General features: G+C 36.0%; 1 protein-coding gene across 1 annotated transcript; it reads right to left on the bottom strand.

Annotated features, from left to right (window-relative positions):
- Positions 1-434: 434 nt before the first annotated feature.
- DDX46 (DEAD (Asp-Glu-Ala-Asp) box polypeptide 46) lies at positions 435-21,026 on the bottom strand (the record flags this gene model as incomplete). The annotated part of the gene is made up of 22 exons (XM_009581811.1): positions 435-984; positions 1,749-1,822; positions 2,508-2,652; positions 4,637-4,855; positions 5,469-5,666; positions 6,309-6,458; positions 7,127-7,264; positions 7,839-8,032; positions 8,910-9,072; positions 9,431-9,595; positions 10,342-10,424; positions 12,243-12,321; positions 13,118-13,239; positions 13,685-13,860; positions 14,210-14,330; positions 14,701-14,866; positions 16,497-16,610; positions 16,932-17,083; positions 17,362-17,527; positions 18,426-18,543; positions 20,418-20,558; positions 20,838-21,026. Coding segments are annotated over 22 exons (3,121 nt in total), but the record flags the coding sequence as incomplete, so codon positions are not given.
- Positions 21,027-23,137: the final 2,111 nt, after the last annotated feature.

Genomic DNA, 23,137 nt, shown 5'->3' with positions numbered 1-23,137 from the left:
TGGAATTCACTCATAAATATCATTATTCATTTTACTTAAAGCCATGTCCTAACAGTAATAAAGATGACAACCCTGGGGGAAAAATCACATTAAACGTATATATAAGAACACTATAAAAAAGTGACAAAGTCGTATTTCATTACAAAAGAGGTTTCTCTTTTTTTCTGAGAATTTCTTTTTAAACTAAATAGGCTTTCATTCTTATGTCAGAGAAAGGAAAAAATAAAATCCTAAAATTCTGATGTTTAGGAAAAAAACAAGAAAACTATTTTCATACTACAAAACATTTCACTTTACAAAAGTCCCAAAGAGTTATTCTATTACTTGGATGATAAAGACAAAATGGGACGTGAAAAGAATTAAGAAGATCTTAAAACTAGACCTCAAGTATTTCTGGATAAAATTCTCTACTCTGATCACTGCAAGACTCTCTGACCTTAGGGGGACATTTGTGTAAGGAACGAATGTGTGTGGAACCAGCCAGAGAGATGCTACGGATCAGGAGAAAATCCTGCCTTTATTTTGGTGTTTTATCATTTTTCCAGTATAAACTGATATGGCGTGAACCATCCCCACAATATGAAGCAGGTACATTCTAACAATTTCCAACACAAATCCCAACATTGTTTAATTTACTTAACAGTATAGTCTGTCAGGAAAATTAAAATCTGTTTTATTTTATATTCTTTATGATGAAAAGTGTATAAACTGCACTTTTAAATTAAATCATGCTCCGCCAAAACTGGTCTGCTTTAAGACTGATAACTTTAGTGGAGAGAATTAAAATGTTTCAGCAAGTATCAATGTTCTGTTAAAAAATGTCCGCAAGACAAAATAAAAAAATTCTTAATTTACAACAAGCAGTGTAAACAAAAAAACAACAGAAGCCACGAAGTTTCACGCACCAGCCACTGGCAGACAGATAACTCCAAACACTCATAGAACTTTGTATCTTCCTTTGTTGGTTGGTTGGTATGAATTTTGCTGTAAATAAAGGAGAGAATAATCACAGTTAAAAGTGAAAATGGATAAATGAATTGCAATAAAACCCCACTAATAATAAATCCACATTACAGGTGAATAAGCAGTTCCTTAGCAATCTCCTTCCTTTGAACACATTTTTATGGGGAGGTCAACAATTTTGAAAAAGAAACAAAACTATCAATAATGGCTCAGCAAGACCACTGGAATTGACTGTTGATTTGAAAGGCTATTTAAGAGAAAAAGCCAAAGACACTGTCAAGTCTAATGTAGTATCACTGAAGGTTATTCTAGAGAAAGCCGAGGTTTCTTCAACCAGAAAACTCAAAATATGATTTCTCAAGACACTATCTTATTTGAAAACAGAGTATGTTGAATACAGCTGATTATTAGCTGGGTATGCTGTAAAGCTACGGCAAAACAAATCTCTCAACACATATGAAGTATTAAAATGAGGGGAATAATTCTTCTCTTCCCTGCCTGATGGTGCTGAAAGTACGAAATTTATTTGGACCCAACTCTTTAAGGGGTCTTCAGTCAAAAAGCTCTGTTAATGTGTTATCTCCATCTGCTGGCTGGAAAATAGCCGTATGTCTGCTGATTGAACACAGTAATATATTTTCTAGGCTGTTCAATGAAACCGTGTTTTTGAGATCTGTAGGCTCCAGCCCCTGATATTAATAAAAATGTATGCCAGTGTCAACATTTGTAGAAATCAATCTCATAAAGCATAAATTAAGGCACTGCACTCTGGATATTTCACTCACCAATCTGATGAGCTCCTCTTTTATAAGTCGTGTGATTTCTGCCTTTGCTTTCTGTACAGCCAGTTCATTGGCACCTGGAGACAGAAAAACATTACCATCTTAAACATTTTCTGTATGTGAAGCCTACAGAATAAAAATTGCTGGCTATTTTCAGAAACACTGTAAAACTTGCTGAATATCCTCAACTATTTGCTGAAGAACACTCTCGTATTGTATGGACTGCCACAGCTAGACTGTGTTCTGTTTTAAGGAAGATAATTAAAACAGACAGTCATAAATTACACTATTCAGAAATACCTAGGATTAGAGGTTTCTTCGAGAAAAACTCTACTCAACCATCATGAGATTTGCAAAGTTTTTGTTGTAGTAGTTGATGTAATTTCTTGTACCTTTAATAGCCAAAACCCACACAATTCCATTTTCTTTCTTATTTTCACATTGGCACAGACCTCTTTGTGCTTACTCTGATTTTTTTTTCCTCTTTTCTTTCCCTCTCCTCCAAACTGATTCCATACGTGTTTGCTGTTGTTCTGTGGCAGGTCAGTCTTCTCAGGAGAAGCATCCCTGTGATCCCCATGGGTCATTTGACAAAGTGTATTAAGATAAACGAGTGTTTCTTTAGTAATTATATTAATTTGCAAAGTAACTACAGTGGTTCTGTGACTGAGCATCCAGACACTATGACTATAGAGATTCCATGTGTCATTAAAAAACTGGAGTCATACCTTTCATTGAAACATTTGTAAAAAGAATACGTACTTTCTATAGCTAAATAAATCTTCCGTTCTCCTTCCTTGGGTTCTTTGCCTGGAGGGAAGTAAGTTCCTCTGATTGTAATAGCAGCTTCAGAATATTCACTGATTCTCTGTAGCGCTTCTTTGGAGGTAACTTTCCATCTGGCAGTCTGCAAGGTGAAGGATATGGGAGGATCAACAAGGAGAAAGGCATCACACAAAATGGCAATCCAAAGGTTAGTTGACATTTTAGACAAACGACAACACTGCACTGTAAAAAATCGGTCACGGCATTCTACTTTAAAAATGCAGATTGAAATTTTAGCCAGTTATTTTTATGCAAGTATATTTAAAAAAATCCGCCTCTTGCGTCAACAAGATAAAGTTATGGAAGAAGGAGAAAAGAGAATGGATGCATAGTACTACTGAAGCAAGAACTCTAAAGACCTTCCATTTTGCTACACTGCAAGTTTAAAACTTCTAATTTTTTCTTGTGATTTTCTGAAGCAGCACTCAAGTATTTTATTTAGCACTTTTTGTACAGGAATAGACTTCAAGGGCAAACATATACTGTTAATGGCTGCAAGTACTTCCCTTTAACAAAATAAATGCTATTTATTTCTAACAGTTCATTCGTTAAAGACAAAAATAAGTAAACCTTAAAATCTCCGTAGATAAAGCCTAAGGAATAAACACTCCCAGTTGTTTTTCAGAACCCTGTAAAAATTGTCCCAAATCTCTACAATATCCCCAAAAATACTTCATTATGATAAATGCATCCCATTAATTTAGACAATGAAATTACTAGAAAGTATCTAGTAGATTGTTGTAAATTACTTGTAGATTGAGACGATTTTTTTGTCATGGTAAGCTCAAAGTTAGAGGACTTAGGACAAGACTGTAGTAGCTCACACTGCCTTGGTGTGAAGGCAAAGCTATTTCTGACAGGAGGAACAATCCCCTCCAGTTCCTTTTGGTTTCTTCAGCCTCTAAAGGCAAGTTGTATGTCCCTGGATGAAAACTTTGCCTGTTACATATTCTCTCTACAAGAGGTACCTTATCAGCATTGATCTGACTCCCAGAAATGACTGCACCCATAATCAGGAAGGGTACCCTAGAGTACCTTACAGCTCACGTGATGGTATCGAATGGTTGTGTAGTACTTCTATAAAAAACAGCTTACACAGTCAGCTGTCATTCTTGGTTTAGGCGATCATTTTATCTTACTTTATCTCTGTCATCTCAGATCTGCACTGTGTTCAGTATTACACGTACATACAGCACAAGACGAGTCCCTCTCCCTTATAGAGATCTTCCAGGGACATAACGAGCAGTGATGATTTTCACTGATGAACTGCCATATATACATCAGTGTTTCAGAGAAGATATTACAAAATATCGAAGAACAAAAAGAAGATCAGAAGAAAGCTATTTTTCCTAGTGCAGCTCTACCAAAAAAAAAAAAACCCAACCCTAAAGATTTAAAATTTGTTTATTTGCAGACAACAGAATGGCTACCATTATGAGCAGGCAATGTTTTGTACCTAGCAAGCGTATCCTTAAAGGGTTAGAAGGATCCTTAGCAAAATTATAAAATCTAGAACATATTCTATGAAAGAGAAACCGCTTAGGATAAGAATTAAGAGGATTTCTGAGAGGGAAGGGTAACAAACTAGTAACACAACAACTTTATAAAATAAGGCAAACCTGGGCAGAACCTCAAAGATAAATAGAAGGAATTTGTGCTTGATACTGTGGAATATAAAGTCTCAAAATAACAGATGAGGTAGACCAGAGCAGCAATATTCTGAATGGCAAAAATACTCAGGTAATAAAAAAAGCAAAGAGCAGTATCAGTCATAGTAGTATGGCCTTTGAAATAAAAGGCCAGACAGCGTCAAAGATCCGGATACGAGAGAAGTCAGTGGCAGAAAGTGAAAAGATGCTTGTTTTTCTGATATTCTCTGGAATATATCCAAAGCATTGTGTATCTATAAACTGAGAAGTAATCACAGATAATGTGGTTATTTCAATTAGGTATGATAAGAAATAGAGACAAAATATTTTATTGGTGTAATCATAGTCTAACCTATGAAGATGGCCTTTGTTAAATAATGGTCAGTTACACTTGATTATAGCAAAATGGTTACTTGCCTGTGGGAAGTCATTGATCTCTAATTCTTCTTCATATCTCTTGAAGGATTCGTTTTGTCCTCCATCCTGTTTCTCTTCCTCCTGCTTCTCTATGGGTACATAATTGAGCTTAGCATTGATTTTTTCAGCCAGTTGCTCTGCAATGGTCTTGGCAGATACAGTAGGAGCTTGAATTGTGCCTCCTCTCAGGATAGCATTTGTAGCCTGCTGCATCACATCCTGTAAAAAAATAGGTCCATGCTGAGAACAAGGTAGCCAAAAGAAGTCCTAGATAAACCAACAAGGGTCTCATTAAAGCTTTCTATGTAATATAATTATCCACATAACAAATACATCCTCCGAACCTCTCTTTCTCTTCTTTCCTTCCTCTCAGTAACTCCCCTCACACCTGCATAGAAAAGATCTTACTGGTCCTTTGTATCTTCAGCTCAAAATACCTTTGGACATTCCAGACCACATTAACCTAAATCTAAATGTATTGTGCATCACATGCTTCAGCAGAGAAATATGTCCTGCAACTCTGCTAAAGCTGACAAAACCTAATTGTGTAATTTTATCAGTAATGAATTAACTCTTTGCCAGGGCAGACAAAGCATTTCCAGTTCTCTATTAAATCTTATTATCATATTAGCTCAATTACAAATCCTACAACTTATAACTGAGTTAGCCCAGCACAAATGAGCTAAATAATGCAGTATGTTATTAGTGTGCAGAAACACTAAGTAAAATGGCAGCCACAGAACAAAGAATTGAACAACCTTTATTATAAAAAAAAAAAAAAGAAAAAAAAAGAAAAAGAAAAAGAAAAAAATTGCTCTGTAAAGAGCCTGACCTTAAAGTGGAAGGGGACCAATACTTGTGCCTCTGCTCCAAGATTCTTCTGGGCATTGATTCTCAAAGCCAATCTTTTAGCAATTTCCAATTTTTCTGCATTCCCAGCTGATGGTGTAGGAGCATTTGATGTTCCCGGTGCTGCCATGTCTTTTACTCTTTTCTTTGAATTGAACATGCTTTCAATTTGTTCATCAATCTAAAGAAAATAACAATTATTAGATCACTGCATTTACCATTAGATAATTTTATCATCCTAAAGAAAGAAAACACTAAGGTGCATTAGTTTACATGCTTTTAAAGAATTAAATCTTGTATAAATGGTAGAAGCCTGCCCAGAACGACAACTCAACAAAAGGAACAGATGATCTAATAACCAGGAAGTTTTAACTTTCAAGGTCATGAAAAGGAGTCTAACAAACATTAAGAAAGGACTCTAACAAGGATGTAGAAATAGAAAAGGCTACTACGAATTTCTTTAAAACACTGCAAGTAAAAAGAATGCTTGCAATTGAGGGCAATCATTCTATTTAATTTACGCAAGATTAATATTACAAAGAAAAGAATTTCTGTGACATTTACATAACTACATATATTAAGTATAAAATACCAGTAAGTCAGAAAGAGACTTTCAAGACCTTCATAGATCTTGATCTTCATAGCTATGTATCTTTTATATCGAAGAATACATACAGATCTACTCATGGAATTTAACTAATTAAGTCAATAGCATAGGACATGGAGTAACAAAAATCCTGCCACGTGTTATGTAACCTACTGGGGAAAAAACAAATACATTGGAAATCCTTAAGCAACTTAAATCTTATTTTCAGGTGCTTACATCAACAGCTGTATCTTCATCATCTGAATCTTGCAAGCCAAGAGCTGCTTTTTGTAGCTTCTTTCTTTCATTAGCCAAAGCCTGTTCTGTTTCATCAAATTTAAAACCTTTGCCAGAGAATCCACTGCTTTTTTTAATCAACTTTCCCTCCTGAAAACAAAACCACACATTTTCATACTTAGAAATTTAAAATCCCGATTCTGATAGTCATAAAATAACTATAAAATTATACAAATAATTTTGAAGTTATTTATTTTAAAAAGCAAATCCTAGCACGTTTAGAAAGCTCTGCAAATTTTAAAAACTGTCTTTTACAATGAAGTGTAATAAAAAAAGCTATGTTAATTCAGCAGATAGAAAAAATACACTATTGGGACTTTTTGTAAGTACACATTTTAAATGCTTTTCAAATGCAGTAAAAAAAACCCTCCCGTTTTTATATCGGAAAAACTCCAAAGTCAATCTTCTCAGCATGAGCAAGATCTTCTGATGGCAAGAGCTCTAGAAATAATAACACAAATTCTGTGAGAGAACTTCATTATCTTTTACGTGAATTTTGATAAAAGCCGAAGTGCCCCTTATACAGTAGGCGTTTCTCTATCACATACCAGATGACAATATTTAAATTCTCAAGAACAGTCCTGTAAGTAACATTCAAGATCCCAATCTTGAAAACACTTGTACACTTACCTAAGCATACATAAGTGTTCTCAATGAAGTCAGTGAGATGAGTCATGTATGTAGACTATACAACTGGACCCACGTGCCTACGCATTAAACCCAGACCAAAGCCCACTGCCGAAGAAAGAATTACTTACAGCCTTCTGTTGGTCTTTGAAGTCAGCCCAGAGCTTCTCCAAATCAGTAGGAATTGGATTCCCAGACAATTCCAAAGCCTTAATGATATCACCAGCATACCGTGCCTGATCCTCAGTAATGAATGTATATGCATACCCCTGGTCAAAATTGATTTGAAAGATAATAAAGAGAAGTCTCTAAAGACACTTTATCTCTAAATTTATTGAAGCACCCTTGCACAGATGTTGTTGTTCTGGTCAATAAAAGTAACTAAGATATTCATGCATAAACTTTTTTTAGCGGGAACGTAGAATGAATAATGTGATTTCCCAGGAAGCTGATACAGAGATAATCAACTACAGATGGTAGACACTGAAGTCTTCCCTTTCAATCTTTTCATGGTTAAAAGTTCGGAAAATAAAAATCTTAGAAATTTAGTAGGGCACATTTCCAACAGTGAAAACCACCCAAACTTTCAGCCACAAATGGGATTTAAAAGAACATTCATACATCAGAAGAACACGTAAGTTCCAACTTTCATAGTGCTAAAATTCAGAATATATTTTACACATGATCACTCAAAAACCTTAGATGCACTCTAAAGGAAAACTCTCTTCCCACTAATAACGTAAACTATTGCCTCCGTAGCTATCCTTTGGGAACACCTTGATCGAGTAATAAGTAAGGAAAAATTTTCAGTAATAACCAAACCAGGGAACTGATTATACATACTTTATTGCCGGCTCGTCCAGTTCGGCCTGCTCGGTGCACATAATCTTCATAATGGTTGGGACAGCTGTAATTGACCACCAGCATCAATTGTTTTACATCCAAGCCCCTTGCTGCTACAGATGTGGCCACCAGAAGTTTGCAGATTCCATTCTTGAAATCATTAATTATGCTGTCCCTGTCATACTGATCAATACCTGCAAGAAACCAGACAAAACAGTTAAGAATTTGTACACAGGTCAAAACACTCTTTAACTTCAAACAACCGAAAGCCCACACAAATAAAATTTCAGTACAGTCACCCTTTTACAGGCAACATACATTAGCCATAATAATAAATCTCTTAGTCTATTATCCAGAATAACAAAACTTTTCGTTTTTCCACTACAAAAAGATGTTTTCCCATATCAAGATCCTCAAAAGTTTCTTTAATATGATTTTCGATTTGACTTCTTGTATTCAATTGAGATCTCATCTGGAGGCTTTGTGTGTTCTCTAAAGGCAACAGAAATCTCAGAAGAATAAGAATATTTCTCCCTCTTCCACTAAATGAACAGTGGTTTTGTACTCATTGGTTACTGTATTTTTAAAAGCATTATATATAGAAGTTTTAAAATACTCTGGGATGGACAATATTCTAAAGAGATTTCCTCCTCTTGCTTCCGTTATATTACTACTTCATGGCAGAAAAGTGAAACAACAGCTGCTACTATTGTGGAATCTCAAATAAAAATATCATATAATACTCCCCCAATGGCATTCACTACTTTACAATAGCAAGTAGTTAGTGATATTCCCTGAGAGGTGTTAACTCTCAGTAACAATCCTGTTGTACAGAGACAAGATTTGGCATCTGATGATGTCTCACAGGGAACAATAAAGAGTAACTACGGAAAACTATCATGTCTATTTCAAATTAAGAGACAAATATCTTTCCAATTATAAAGCAAAGCCTGCTTAGGAAGAAATAATAATTGGTACTATACAGGAGCTAAGTAACTTCTCTTTGTAACTACTGAATACCAATATTCTAGTTTAGAGTTGTTAATATAAAACCTTAAGATTGCAGATTACCTCCATGAAGAGACAAGCAAGGATAAGAGGCTCTCATTAAATCTTTCAACAGCCCATCAGCATGTTCTTGTTTATCTACAAATATGATAACCGATCCTTTCTCCTGATAATGTCCCAGTAGCTCCAGTAACTTCAAAAACTTGTTCTCCTCTTCTATGACAATCTGGAAAAAGACATACAAAGGCAAAGCAGAAAGAGTATAAATTGTATCTTAAGTCATCAAACACATTCAGGGTGCCTCAAAATAAAAATCAGGAACAGGAGATGACTTTTTCAGGCTGTTTCCACAGCTAGTGGCAAAACTGCTGTTCAGCTTAGTGGTATAAAAACAAGTTTTTTAAAAAAAAAAAGATCACATTGCATTTGCAGATTAGGGTGTTAGTTTATTCTGAGTTCATGTTTAATAAGGTCACTAAACTTCTAAAAAGAAAAGCTCTGTGGGTATATTGGTTTATATTCAATATTGCTGGAAATAATCTTTTGCAAGCAAATGAGAATCGAGGCAGATGTGTGATACTCACAACATGTTGCTCCACATCAGAACAGACAACACTTCTCCCTCCGACCTGCACTTCTATAGGTTTACTTAAGATTCTCCGAGCTAATGCCTCCATAGCTCTGGGAAAAGTAGCAGAGAACATGACAGTCTGACGATCAGGCCTGACGTTGTCTACAATGCGCATAACCTGGTTTAAGAGAACATTCCCTGTTAATACCCAAGTGCTGTAATTGAACTTCATACACATACAGAGCTGTCGTCTTTAAAGTTAGGTGGTATCTGCACTACACACAGACTACAAAACATTTCTTTACAGACTTGCTCATGGAATCTAGGTGCTGGCATTGGAAGATGGGCAAAACTTGCTGGACTTGAAAGGAAGTTGAGTGACAATATGCAACCCAGCAACATCCCAGCAGAAATCTTAACACATGCAGCAGAAACCCTACAGCTCAAGAGACAAAATAAGGGAATTTTCCTAATTTTGGAAGACAATATAGCCTGATGACAACTGAAAGAGCCCTGGATGTCCAAAGCTGCCAGCAAGTAATTTGTCACCAACATTTCCCACATTTTGCTCCTGTCTCCTGCAGGACATTGCCAGGAGACATCAAAGACTTTAGAAGCAGGCCACAACTACTAATGACACCTGCATCAAGGGATTACATAGGGCTACAACATGGCCACAAGTATCCAAAACAAGTGTGTAAAAAAAAAATAGTGTATTAGAGAAAAATCTAAGCTGTATAAGAATTTATTGAAAACAAAGCAGGTGAGGATAATAGAAAAATTAAAGAGTCAAGTTTAAACTGTTGTCCGTATGTAGCACATCTTTTTGAACACTCATTGGCAGTGTAATAATAACATAGCATTGCAAAATTCTTTAAGTGGAAAATAACATCTTGTGGCAATATCACTCATGTCATTAATTACCTGAGGCTCAAAACCCATGTCAAACATTCTGTCTGCTTCATCAAGTACAACATATGTGACTCTACGGAGATTTGTCACTCGACCTGTGAAAGGAGAGGAAAAAACACATGGGAAACAAAATCAAATGGAAATCTAGTTTCCCTCAGGAATAATTTTTTAAAAATGTTATATAGTCTCACTATCGTCTAACAAAGACATTAATTACTTTTTTAAAAAATTCACTAAATGTGAATTTTAATGTTCTCATTTTAATCACATATACATTCTGGGAAATGTGTAAGTATGCACAAGGCCCTTTATTTTGTCAAACTCTTCTCTTGCATACCATCATAGGGCCAGAAGAACCTGTAAAATTCAGAAAACTGCCCTCGCCAAAACACATCATAAAACTAAGACTGAGATGAAGCAAGGAGCCACATCAGCCATTATCTGACAGCGCCACCTAGAAAAAAACATATTAGAGATTACAGCGCATGTGTGGAAGGCAAAGTCCAGTGCTAACTGTTGCAGCCTCAGAAAAATTCCTTTTATACATATAATCTGTAATGCTTCCTTGGAGCTAGAAATAACTATTTGAGGATAATCATACTAATTCTAGTTAACTGCTAATAATATGCATAAAACAGAGTAAGCAGTCTTTTCAAAATGAATATATAAAGATTAAAACCTACCCAGTAACACTACTAAATTTAAAATTAAAAACCACCCCAAACTCTGGGACAGCTGGAAACAAAATAAGCAAGTTGTATATCTGTGAACATTTTGAAATTATGATGTAGAGGATAATTAGCACCCTTCCCAAACAAATAGCTAAGAGATTCCCTTTCATGAGAAGGATTTAACTCAAGGATTTAAGAATCTTACTCTCAAACGATATAAACATGTGAACACATTCAGTTGAAAACAACTGTGGAGTGACACTGTCAAATGCTCTCAGAATGGAACAGATTTTTCACATTTTCTACAACTACCACTCAGACTCATGCCTATCAAACTACAGTAGAATTTGGTCCTTTCACCTTCAGCAAATTGTAGCTGAATCCTCAAATTATTTTTAAGAGATATAGCGCTGCATTTTTTTTAAGATGCGGAATTCATACTTAAGGAACAAAACAAATATTTCTTAAAATCTACATATCTATTTAACATCTTAACACTTTCATCCCCAAATAATAACTTTGTAAAATTACTTGGGAACAGCATTAATGTACCTACCTTTGACGATTTAAGTCTTGGAAGCCCAGTTCTATATGTCTTGAAGGTACTTTTTCCACAGAAGTTAAATAATGTCAACAGTTTAGTAGAGGTTTTGATGTGGAATAATTTAATAATAAAACTTTATCTAATAAGCATGCAATGGTTACACTAGGACAAAACCTCTTAAAGCTGCAGTGGCTCAGTTTAATCAATCTGAATATTTGATGTAAGGTCAGTTCTTTTACTTTTGAACAGTTATTTAGGGAGGGCCTCTTTGTTTGTTTTTTAAAACCAACAGATAAAGGCAGAGTCAGACGCTCTTATGTAAAAGTGGGTAACTGCTGAGCTACACTAACAATAATAAAGGATCAATGGGCAGACAAAATAAGCAACTGTTATATAACCTTTATTTAAATGACTTGAAGTTTAAAAATTTGGACCAGCACATTTTAAGTTTAACAATGATAAACATTCTCAGAAACTCTTCAAGAATGTAGTATTTCCTGTCCTCCCAAAAAAAGGCAAACCAATATATGATTAAACCTATTATTAGTGTTATATATTCTCAATAGCTAGATAGTGCAGCCTGAAGAGATATAAGAAAATTCCATAAGACCATTTATCAAAATACATGATCTTTTGAATTTGTTAGAATTACACAACAAATATAAAAAATTCTCCATAGGAAAAGGTTTTCTACTCACCATTGTTAGCTGCTAACATGTCAATCATACGTCCAGGAGTGCAAACAATAATTTCAGCACCTCTTTTGAGTTCAGCTATCTGATTTTAAAACATAATAAACAAACTATTACAGTGGTTTTTTGCTTTGTGTTTTTTTTTTTTTTTTAACATGTATCACCTTGCAAATACAGCTGTTCTACTAATGTGAATTGTTTATGTAAAGATTTTACTTAGCAATTTCTTTAAGTCTTTGGAAAACTTTGCTTTCCAAAAGAGTAACCTCTGACAACCTAAGTTACTACCACTTGAAGTAGCTGTAATGGGGATATGACTTCTATACAGTTAAGGGCCTATAAGAAATGTCACATATTCTATCAGGGACAACTGATACTAAATAAACCATGTTCCATGACAGATGGTCACTCCTGTTGTTTCCATGAACAGGGAGCGGGGGGGAAAATCCTTGCAATTAATCTCTAAATTACTCTAACATGCAATATTTGATAGTGCAATAAACCAAAGTTAACACTTTCTGGCTTTTGTTATCTTGAGGGGAACTCTCATAAAAATATAGATCCTCAATAACTTTCAAACTGTCACATCCCACTAATAGTTTAATTACTGCAATGCTCAGTACGTACATAAAAAAAACCAGTCTGAAACTTTAAAGGACCATACTTGAGAATTTTCAAGAAGATCAATATGTTTAAGGCTAAGTTATGTGCAAATGCTTAAGCTTTTCCATTGCTACCATTCATACAGAGAAAATCCATAATGAAGGCTGCAAATGTACTGGGTTTATGGGAAAGAGAAAGGAACTAAATTCACTGCGAAAGTAACATTAGCTAATAAAGTTCAAGAGTTACTTGACAAGTAAGGTATGTCTTTTGCGTACCTGTTCACTGATTCCTGTTCCTCCATAAACACAGACAACTCGAAGACCAAGTGTCTTTGAGAATTTCTTACACTCCTTGGTAATCTGCAAAGCCAACTCACGAGTAGGTGTCATAATGACAGCTAAAAAGCAAAGCATTTTCATCATACATTGCAATGTAAGAGATGTTGTTATTTATACAATAAAAATTAATCTTTTGTAATGATGTTTACAGCAATTTACTTATATGTATTTTTAAAAATGTAATTTCAAGAAAAAGAGAATTAAGGCAGTATGAGGATGGAGGGAAATCTGGTCAAAGTTTCACAATCAAAGGAGTAAGGTCTCCCTTCCAGATATATGGACATGCAAGTGCTCTTGAAACAACATTAGACAGCACAGTGATCACAAACAACATTAAATAGCACTGCGATCATTAACTAAATTAAAAAAAGAGCCACTCATTAGTGGAAATTAGTAAGTAAGCATTCCTCCCTATAACCAAGAGAAGAACCAAAGACCCTTCTAAAGCATACGCTTGAGGGTTTTTTAATTTAAATAGCGATTTTGAAAATAAAAGTTTTGTACCTATGGGACCTTCTCCTTCTTCTAACGCTCTCTGATCCATAATGTGTCTGAACATGGGCAACAGAAATGCAATAGTTTTTCCACTTCCTGTTTTAGCAATGCCAATCAAATCACGTCCATTCATAATTGCTGGGATAGCCTGGGTTTGAATGGGAGTGGGCTTTTCATAGCCATGTCTTAAAGAAAGGAAAAAAAGATATTTTAAAAACAAAATAGGATTTGACAGATGTGAATCACAAAGTCATGCTAAAAAATTTGCATATTCATATTTACATATACATATCAGGGCCATTCAAAAAATACAGCTTAAAAATGAGCGGCAAAAGCATGATACAAATGGCGGAAGGAATAGTTCATAACAATAGTTCAATACTGAGTGATAAAAACTGATGACTATATATGTAACATCTACAAACACGGACATGTTGCATTATGCAACAAAGAAAAAGGTTTTTCTCATAAACATATGGTAGAACACAGTGAGCAAAATCAAGCATGATAATAGTTTATAAAGTGCTTGCTTACTTTTTGAGGGCAGTGAGAATCTTCATGGAAATACCACACTGTACCCAGGTTTTTATTGGTTTGGGGCAGCCTTTTCCCTTGACTGTAATTCCTTCCAACTCCAGCCTGTACACATTCACCTCTGAAATAAGAGTTTGCATTACAACAGAGTCAAACTTGACATTTCTCTATTACCTTGATCAAAATATTCTTGATCTGTCCTTGAACATGAAATACTAATTTTATCACCACCAGAAAAACAGCTTTTAGCTGTTACACATAAATACAGGAGGTAGGTGGAAAGGACTCAGGTAAATTTTTCAATCAAAGCCTCATATATAATTATATGAAGTTATCAGTAGTAGTGATCTAACTGATTCAGTGTTTTTCTATACCAAGTTGCTCCAAATGCTCTTTGTATTCCAGAAGAATTTGCTGTTTCTTTGCACATCAAAATCGGTCATTCTTTTCTTTAATAGTACCCAAGGTGTTCTAGTTGTATTTGTCCTTACCTTCTTGAGTCATTTTAGCTAGTTCTGGTACTTCAACATAGAAGTTTTTCCTGAAAGGTTCATATTCTATCTTTCCATGATCCACCGGTTCTAGCAGCTTTCTCTGCTTGGTCTGATAGCCAGTCAGGGCAGTCTGAAGATCAACTTCCTCCTCTTCTGAGGAATACTGTATAGATTGTAATGTAATTTGTGTGTAAATTAGTATGAATAGTATTCTGACAGGCTCTGTTTTTTTATTTATAGAGGAACTTTACTCAGAAGCAACAGTTACTCCTTACCCTATTAGACCAGATACTAAAAAGGTGCTCTCAGTTTAGGAAGAGTCCCAATTGTTCTTTCATCCATTTCTTTCTTGTTTCTCCCAAACCTTAACTTTCACCGTGTTCTGTATCACTTTCATGACTCTATGAATACTAACTACTAGCCTTGTCATTCAGAAATAATCACTGCCATACAACAGAAATAGTAAGAGGAAAATACTAAGGAAAAAAAATCCAGCCAGCACACCACTGATTTGTGTCCCACTGCAGTCACAGTTCTGACAGATGCACCCAGCTCAGCTTTAAACTAGCCGAGTGCTACTAACACTGCAACTGCAGCAACACAGAGCATAGCATGACCTAGTTGAACTACAGGGCTAGCAGGGTATCTACTCTACGACTTGGGCAAGGCTGCCTCTCTAAGACCTCGCAGACAGCAACATACCCATACCCTTCATAACGAACTATTCAGGCCTACACCACCACACACAATCACATTAAGTACTCAATATTCCTATTCTCTTGAAAGCATTTTATGAAGGCAGTTTGGACACAGAAGAGTAATTCTTAGAAGTTCAGATCCAATCACTGAGCGAGATGGCTCTATGAGAATCCCAGAGCACTGTTCTGTTAAAATTCAATATTCATGCTGATCTGCCACTGCTCAACATGCAAAAAATTGCACACTGTAAAGACCACAGGAAGATCTACCAGTTCATCAAACCCACATCCAGAGAGGGCAGCTGACATCTATCTACTTGTACCACCTCTTCCTACTAAAACACATTTGTTATTTACAGCCAGTGTAACAGAAAATGCTTATAAATTTGGTTCAGGGTGCTGCCTACTAGAACACATGACTTGGCATAGCATTTTGTAGCCCTAGGCAGAATCAAACTCCTTTCTACTGTCTCCTAAACAGTAGTAAAATGAGAACATCTGCCTCTCATTTGTGCTAAAAGAGATGTCTCATTATGATTTATGAAGTGTTTTGAGATCCATAACTTACAGGTGTTTTGGAAATTAATATATTTATACTTACAAAGAAATTCAGCAGAAATGTAACACACAAACTCCCATTTTTTTCAGATTAGATGCATGCGACCGAACGTGCAGACTGAGCAGCTGCATACATAAACACTCTATACTAGTGGGTCATTCACACACAGGGTCACCAGGACTGCCTGCCCAATTTCACTAACGTGAACACGTGAACTGAACACACACTACATGTGACATACACCAGCCCAGTCATAGTAAGAACAATTACAAAGCCAGACAACCTGATGCACTCATTCAGTTCTCATCTGTATAACACTGCCTCTGAACAATAAAGCTGCGATGGTGATTTCTGAAAAAAAACAGTACAAGTAATAAGAAACTGCTTAAGTTCAAAAATCTTGTGACCATGGTTCTGCAAATTAAATATCTAAATTTTATCTCCTTGGAGATGGAAAAATCCCAGGACTACCCTCATTCTCATGCCTCTTATAAGAGGCACATTGCCTTTTCACAGTAGAAGGACACTTCCATTACCTCCATTGCATCTTGGTCATTCTCCATGAGCTCCCCTTTCTTCTTTTCTGACTCCACAGCTGCCTTTTTGGTTGTCACCACAGTTACTACTTTGGTAACAGTTGGTCCAGATTTCTACAAGAACGGGTAAGAAAAACTATTGTGCTATCATATAAAACAAAAAACATACTGTATAAAATATACAGAATATTCGTACTTCTGAATGCATTATGCTGGATTTTTTTCCACTTCCGTCAGTGAAATTTTATCAGACTAATGCTTGATAAAACAGCTTGATAAAAACACCAGGAAATTAAAGTTAAGGCCAACAGGCATTATATGCATCTAACTTACTTCTTGCTTTTTTGCACTTCCCCCCCTTTTTTTTCAAAGCCATTTTGATATTAAAACACAAAGCTATTTTTAAAAGACAAAGATAAGAAATCCTAATAATACCTTTTCACTCCCACCTCCACCTTTCACACTTCTCATATTGAACTTCTTGACCTCTTCTTTTACTTCTTCCATATAAGCATCCAAAGGATCTAACTCTTCATCTTCAACCTCATTGCCTTCTTTTTCTCCTTCTGCAGTTTCCTCTTCATCATCTAATATGAGCAAGAAAGATGGGAATGTAGAAAAGTGCTCACGTGTGTCAAATTATTAGTCTACCCAAATAATTACAGTCCAGTAATTTCCTCATACAAATCTCCCCAGTTTGTTAATCTCAACTGTATTTTAAACCATTTGAAGCCTTGACCAGATTTAGGCTTTGTTATTTTATAGTTCACATTCTGAACAGTAATTAAATGCTTTAAAGATAATGTAATAAAAATATTATTAGGAACAAAAGTATTTTAACTGTTATATATAAAAAGTTAAATACCATCATCATCTTCTAAACTCCATTTTTTCCCCTGTTTCATCTCTTCAATTTCTTTTTTCAGTTCTCCTATGTTTTCCATAGCCTTCTTGCGTTGTTCTTCCCTCCACTTCTCCACTCTTTCTTTTCGTTTTCTCATTTCTTCTTCTAGTTTGTTCTGATCGAAATTCTATGATAAAAAGCAACCAAATAGGGAAAATCAATGGCCACTGGCTTTAGCCTATGCTTCTTCAAACAAATATAACTGCTGTGTGAGCATGCCATAGAAAACTGGACATCCACAAACTCATCACAACAGAAGTAAATGAAAAATACTAACATCAACTACAACATTGTCAAGTAAGAAATGCAGTTAACTGTTTTATTTTTCATGATAGTAGCTGGTATATAATTTTTAAGACAATAGCAAATTAAACTTTCCTTTATTTACTAGAAAAAAATATTGTAACTCACACCAGTGAGTTTCAACTCATTTTAGCCACTGATCTATAAAAGACTAAAGAATTATCATGTTACCATCTACTTCCAAAAGTCCTTCTAGCACAAAATCCTGTGATTGGTTTATGCCTGGGGAGCCCTCACTGATGGTGCAGCTGCTATTAACAAAGGAGAGTTAGTAACAACGTGCAGGTTTAGAAGAGTTAGCTAAAACTGCTAGTTTGGGAATTCTTCATCTAGGACATCTTCTCATGTCATGGAACAAGGCAAAGTGAGCTTCCCTCTCCCTTTGTTCTTTGATTCCTGCCTGGGTCAAGGGGCCAAAAAAATTTTCAGCTCCTCTACTGACACCTAATATGTGAAAAATGAGAGATCCTTCATGCTTGTCTGTGGTTTGCAGTCTAAGCAGTTTGAAATCTTGAATTGAGAAGAATGTTTCTTATTGCCAAGAACTGGAAGCATACCCCATGACAGGAGTCTGTGTTATTGAAGAGAATACTCTCTCATTCAGTGGGGATTTTGTCCAGCTCTAAGAACAGGTTTTCTTTTGTTAATGCAGTAATCTATGGCTAACTTAATTCCTGGTTTAAATTCTATCTTTTAAATTTCTAAGTGTTAAAAGCTTCTACCTCAGTGGCCACGGTATTTGTGGTAGCATCTTTATCCTTCTCTTCTTCTTTGTCTTCTTTGTCTTTTTTCTTTTCTTTGGAAACTTCCACACCTTCTGTTTTTTCTTTAGATCTTGATCTGAAAGGTAAGATCAAAGATTTCTTAGAACAGTACAGCTTTTCTGAGGGGGAGGATATACATGTGCTGGCTAGAAACAGAACTATGAACACCCTGTACAGGTTTATGTTTTCAAATACCTTACAAAGCACACTGACTCCCAGAGAATCTTTCCATTTCATGGAAATATTCCCTTTAACCACCAGAAATGTAGAATCTATTGCAATCCACCAATTCACATGCTTTGGTTCTGTTCTTCTCATTTCTCTACAGGGGGAAGTTGCAGATTTCATTTCCAGAACACTTACAATTGATACTCTAGTGGTTTTGCAGTTTATTTTACACCTCCTTGAAGACAGCAGTTAGAAAAGAGATACTAAAAATTTCCTGTTTGTTGAATTTCTAGAGAAAGGTAAAGTGATCTAGCATCTTGCTATGGAAGTTTGAATGTCCCCCTTGAGCATACAGTACTGGCTGAAAGACATAAAAACACCTCTCCCTGGGAAAAGCTACTTATGTAACTCAAATGTAACATGCAGACTTGCATTTAATACAAAACCCATTTATCACAGATTTTATTATCCTTACTTGCTTCCAGTTTAAAAAAAAAAAAAAAAAAGGCATCCAAACCAAACATGTGCTAACTCATGATAATAAATGTAAAATTCACTTTAGCCAATTAAATCTCATTAAGCTTTTTTGATTGGGCTATTCTAATACAAACCATACGCTTATTCCAAAAGACTTTGTGATTCCAGCTCCTCCCAATTTCTAGCTTGTCATCAACCTGCTTATTCTTTCTACAGACTGCTATTACAACTTTCGGACTTCCCACTCATTTTACAGCATAGCATGATTATATGCTGTTTGTAATTATACCTGAAAATTCCATTAAAATATATTTAAAAGAACTTGACCCATAGTAAGTTTTTACACATTTCTGAAGCCAACATGTAAAAGAGTTCAAGGTTCACCTCTTTACTAAGTCTACTTACTAGATGGTTTATTCAAATGTAAACCCCTAAGACTAGTACTTGTCAAATCCATATTGATTGCAGCACTAAGCACACCCACAGAATTCAACAAACAGCAGATAAACAGATGGTGGCTTTACCAAAGCAGACTTCTTGAGCTTCTCTGAAGTATTACACTATATATTTTATTTTTCTGGACAAATACAATTTAAAAAAGCACATTTCAAACTTCATCAGCTTACATTCTTTAGAACGCTTTTTCTGTAAAGAATGGATGAAACATTGAGCTCCAGTACAATCACTGGCACTTATAACAGTTTAGAAATTCCTGTTACAGATGTCAGCATGATGCTGTTTATAGATCCCCTGCTGCTACCCTACCCATATTTTTTTAAAGCCCTATATGTTTCCAAAGAAATAAAGTGCTTTATCTGAGAAGAAAATGATACAGCGCATCACTGAGAACACTGGAGCAAATCTGGTAACTAAAACTTATGGTTCTCAAGTAATTTACAAGTTTAAAGAAAGTTATACTTTGATGTAATGCCTATGCTAGAGAGCACCTGTAGTTTATTAATTTGGGCATACATGCTGTTGATAACTTGTTGATACTGGAACCTGAGATAACAATAAAGCACAACAAAACTTTCAGAATGAAGTTCAGTCTTAACTTTAAAGTTAACTGCGTTTTTTAGCTGCCACAACTTGGATCTTCTTCTTTTACAGAAACATTCTCAGAATAAACTGCGTTAGACATATTAAGCAATGGGAAAAGATCGTAACAGTACACTCACATAATATTCTCCTTGTTCTACAAACCAAAGCTTTGCATAGTTTTGCCTGATGATTCCCTCCATGCTACCAAGAGTTTTACAATATTTTGTCACTATGACATTGATCGTAATTAGAGAACACAAATACCTGTTTTCTGTTTTCCTGTTCTTGCTTGGACTGGAGGACCGAGACCGTCTACCTCTACTTCTGCTTCTAGAGCGCCTCCTCTCTCGGCTCCGGGATCTTCTTCTCTCTCGGCTCCGTTCCCTCTCTCTACTTCTTGAACGTCTGCCACAGAACAAAATTGTATTTATTTAACATGTTATCATAGTATAATTTTAGCCTGCTATTGAGGAACAGGTTGTAAAAGGAATCCAACAATCATCAAGACCACTAAGAGCTTACAAACTCCAGCACCAGCAGCTAGAAACCATTTAATAAGTAAAAACGTTAAGCATAGTAAAATCCATCATGAACAACAGCAAAGTAGCTAATTATAGTGGAAGAACATCAATATTCAGATGACAGGCATTTTTATCTACTTAGATTGGAATTGATAAGTCATACCTTTGACGCTTTCTGTCACGTGATCGAGACCTTCTCTTGTCCCGACTGCGTGACCTCTCACGTCTACGTTCTCGATCTCTACTTCTAGAGCGTCTGTCTTCTCCACGTTTTCCTCTTTTGTCAGATGGAGAACGACTTCTAGACCGGCTACCAGAGCGTCCACGTGACGCAGAGCGCTTCCGATAATGCCTGCATCGTAAAGTCACAAAAAAAGATGAACATGAGCCGAAGAACAATTTGCAGTTAAAGGATATTTATCGTATTTAGGTGGACAGACCAAAAAGAATTATTTATCTTAATTTCTTGGACTTTTTAAATTTATAAACATTTGTAATCATCTTGCCAACATATGTATACTCCTAACGATGCTGAAATTAGACGGATTACTTGGTCATATTTTTGTTTTGCTTTTAGAGTACTACTATAAGCACATCAAGAGAACTCTAGAACATCAAGAACAATTTCCTTTTTAGAAATCCACTGATTTCTATTACACATAAGAAAAGATGAAGACTCTTTAAAGCTATCTCAAAATTTGTCCAACAAATAAAAACGTTCTTTGTTGCTTTTTATATAATATATAATTTTTATCCAGGTAAACTAGGTTTATATCTCTGCTCAATGGAAAAGCTTTCAAACCACAATTAAAGAAACATAAAACCCTGAGCATACGTGACACAGCTATGGTCAATTCCTTTACGATGCTGACATCCAAAGAAATTCTGTAACATTATCAAACATCACAATAGAAGCTTTAAGAAGTTAGCAAGGCTTGAGGGGTGTGTGATGGAGATGGGAGTCTCCTTTCCTCCTGTCATTAATGCTCTCTTATCCCAACCACACTGTGGGAGAGAGTAGGGCTAGGAATTCTCTAGGAAACTCTTCAGCTGAGTGTACAAGTCACAGAGGGACCTCAACTGTGACCATCCCCTCTTCCTCCAATTCCTGATTTTCAGTCACCACGCCAGAATAATTCCCTTGTTCACCCTCCTGCAGCCCAGCACCCACAGACCCTTTCTCCTGACAAGCCTAGCAGCCAGGCTTGGGAAACAGGAAGAAGCAGAGAAGGCAAGACCTCAAGCCCCCCACCTCCTTCTTTCTTTTCCGTCATTGTCACACAGGGTTGTATTACAACAGTATCGGCACTAAAAATAATATAGTTTATTTCAGCACTTTGGTATATTTAGGTACCATATACATTTGGAATCAGTACAGTAGCAGCATGATGTCCATATACTGCCTATCAGCAGTATAACTGAATGCAAAGAACATCTGTCAGCGTTAAGATATCTCTAATTTCTTTCCCATCTCTGGCACAAAATGCCATGGGATCCGCTCCATACTTCGCCCCTTTATAAAAATTTTTTTTTTTTTTTTTTTTTTTTTTAGTTTTCCTCTACAGTATGCAATAAAGCTGAGTATATGATTTCAGGTTTCAAAAGCCCTAGTCTGATGAACATTCTTCTCCAGCACGTGCAGCCCACCCCACCCATCTCCACCCACCATTCACTCTCACCCTCTTAACATTTCTTCACTTTTAGAACTTTTTGTAGGTACTAAAATAGAAAATTAATACAAGTTTAAACCCACTTTCAACATTATTTTTAGCCCAAACAGAAAAAATTTGTCATTATCAGAAGAGAAGCTTCTGTGATAAGCAAGGGAGTCCTGCTAGCTTGAGCGCTAGCAGTTTGACGTTCAGTCCCCAACAGATTTTGCAGCCTGAATCTCTAACGGTGTCCTGTTGGCAACAACTGCTGCCCTAGCTAGTTTGAAACTAATTTAGACATATTTATGAGAATACGCAGCTCTTCACTGAATCACTAATTTGAACCCAAGCCAGTTGTTAAAATTTCAACTCATCTGCCTCTCTGAGTATAAATCTCAGTTACGGATCTAGGAAGCTGTTACAGTGTAGGGACAACTGCACGCGGGGACTATTGTGTCACAGTTTTAGTGCTAAAATCTGATAGTTAGATTAAACTAGGAAACACACACCACAACAGCACTTGCAAATTATGGAGTTGGTTTAAAGCCTGATAGGTGTGAGCAGCTCCAAATCATCTGGCAGCACAGGCTTGACCCGAAACAAAGTACACGATCAAACGCTGAGTTGGTTACAACACCTAGTCGGGTGTTTATACAAGCTACGAGAGGACAAAAGATATATGATCCTGCACAAACTTAAAAAGAACAAGCAAAAACATCTAATCCAGGTAAAAAAGCCGACCCGGCTAATTATGCCATTGCTATTATTTTAAAACAAGCCCCCAAAGGCCAGGTGGGCTCGGAGAGGCTCG

Source organism: Fulmarus glacialis, unplaced genomic scaffold (genome assembly GCF_000690835.1).
Source record: "Fulmarus glacialis isolate BGI_N327 unplaced genomic scaffold, ASM69083v1 scaffold49487, whole genome shotgun sequence".
NCBI lineage: Eukaryota > Metazoa > Chordata > Aves > Procellariiformes > Procellariidae > Fulmarus > Fulmarus glacialis.
Note: the sequence above shows the minus strand (reverse complement) of the source record. Positions and strands in the feature narration are given on the sequence as shown.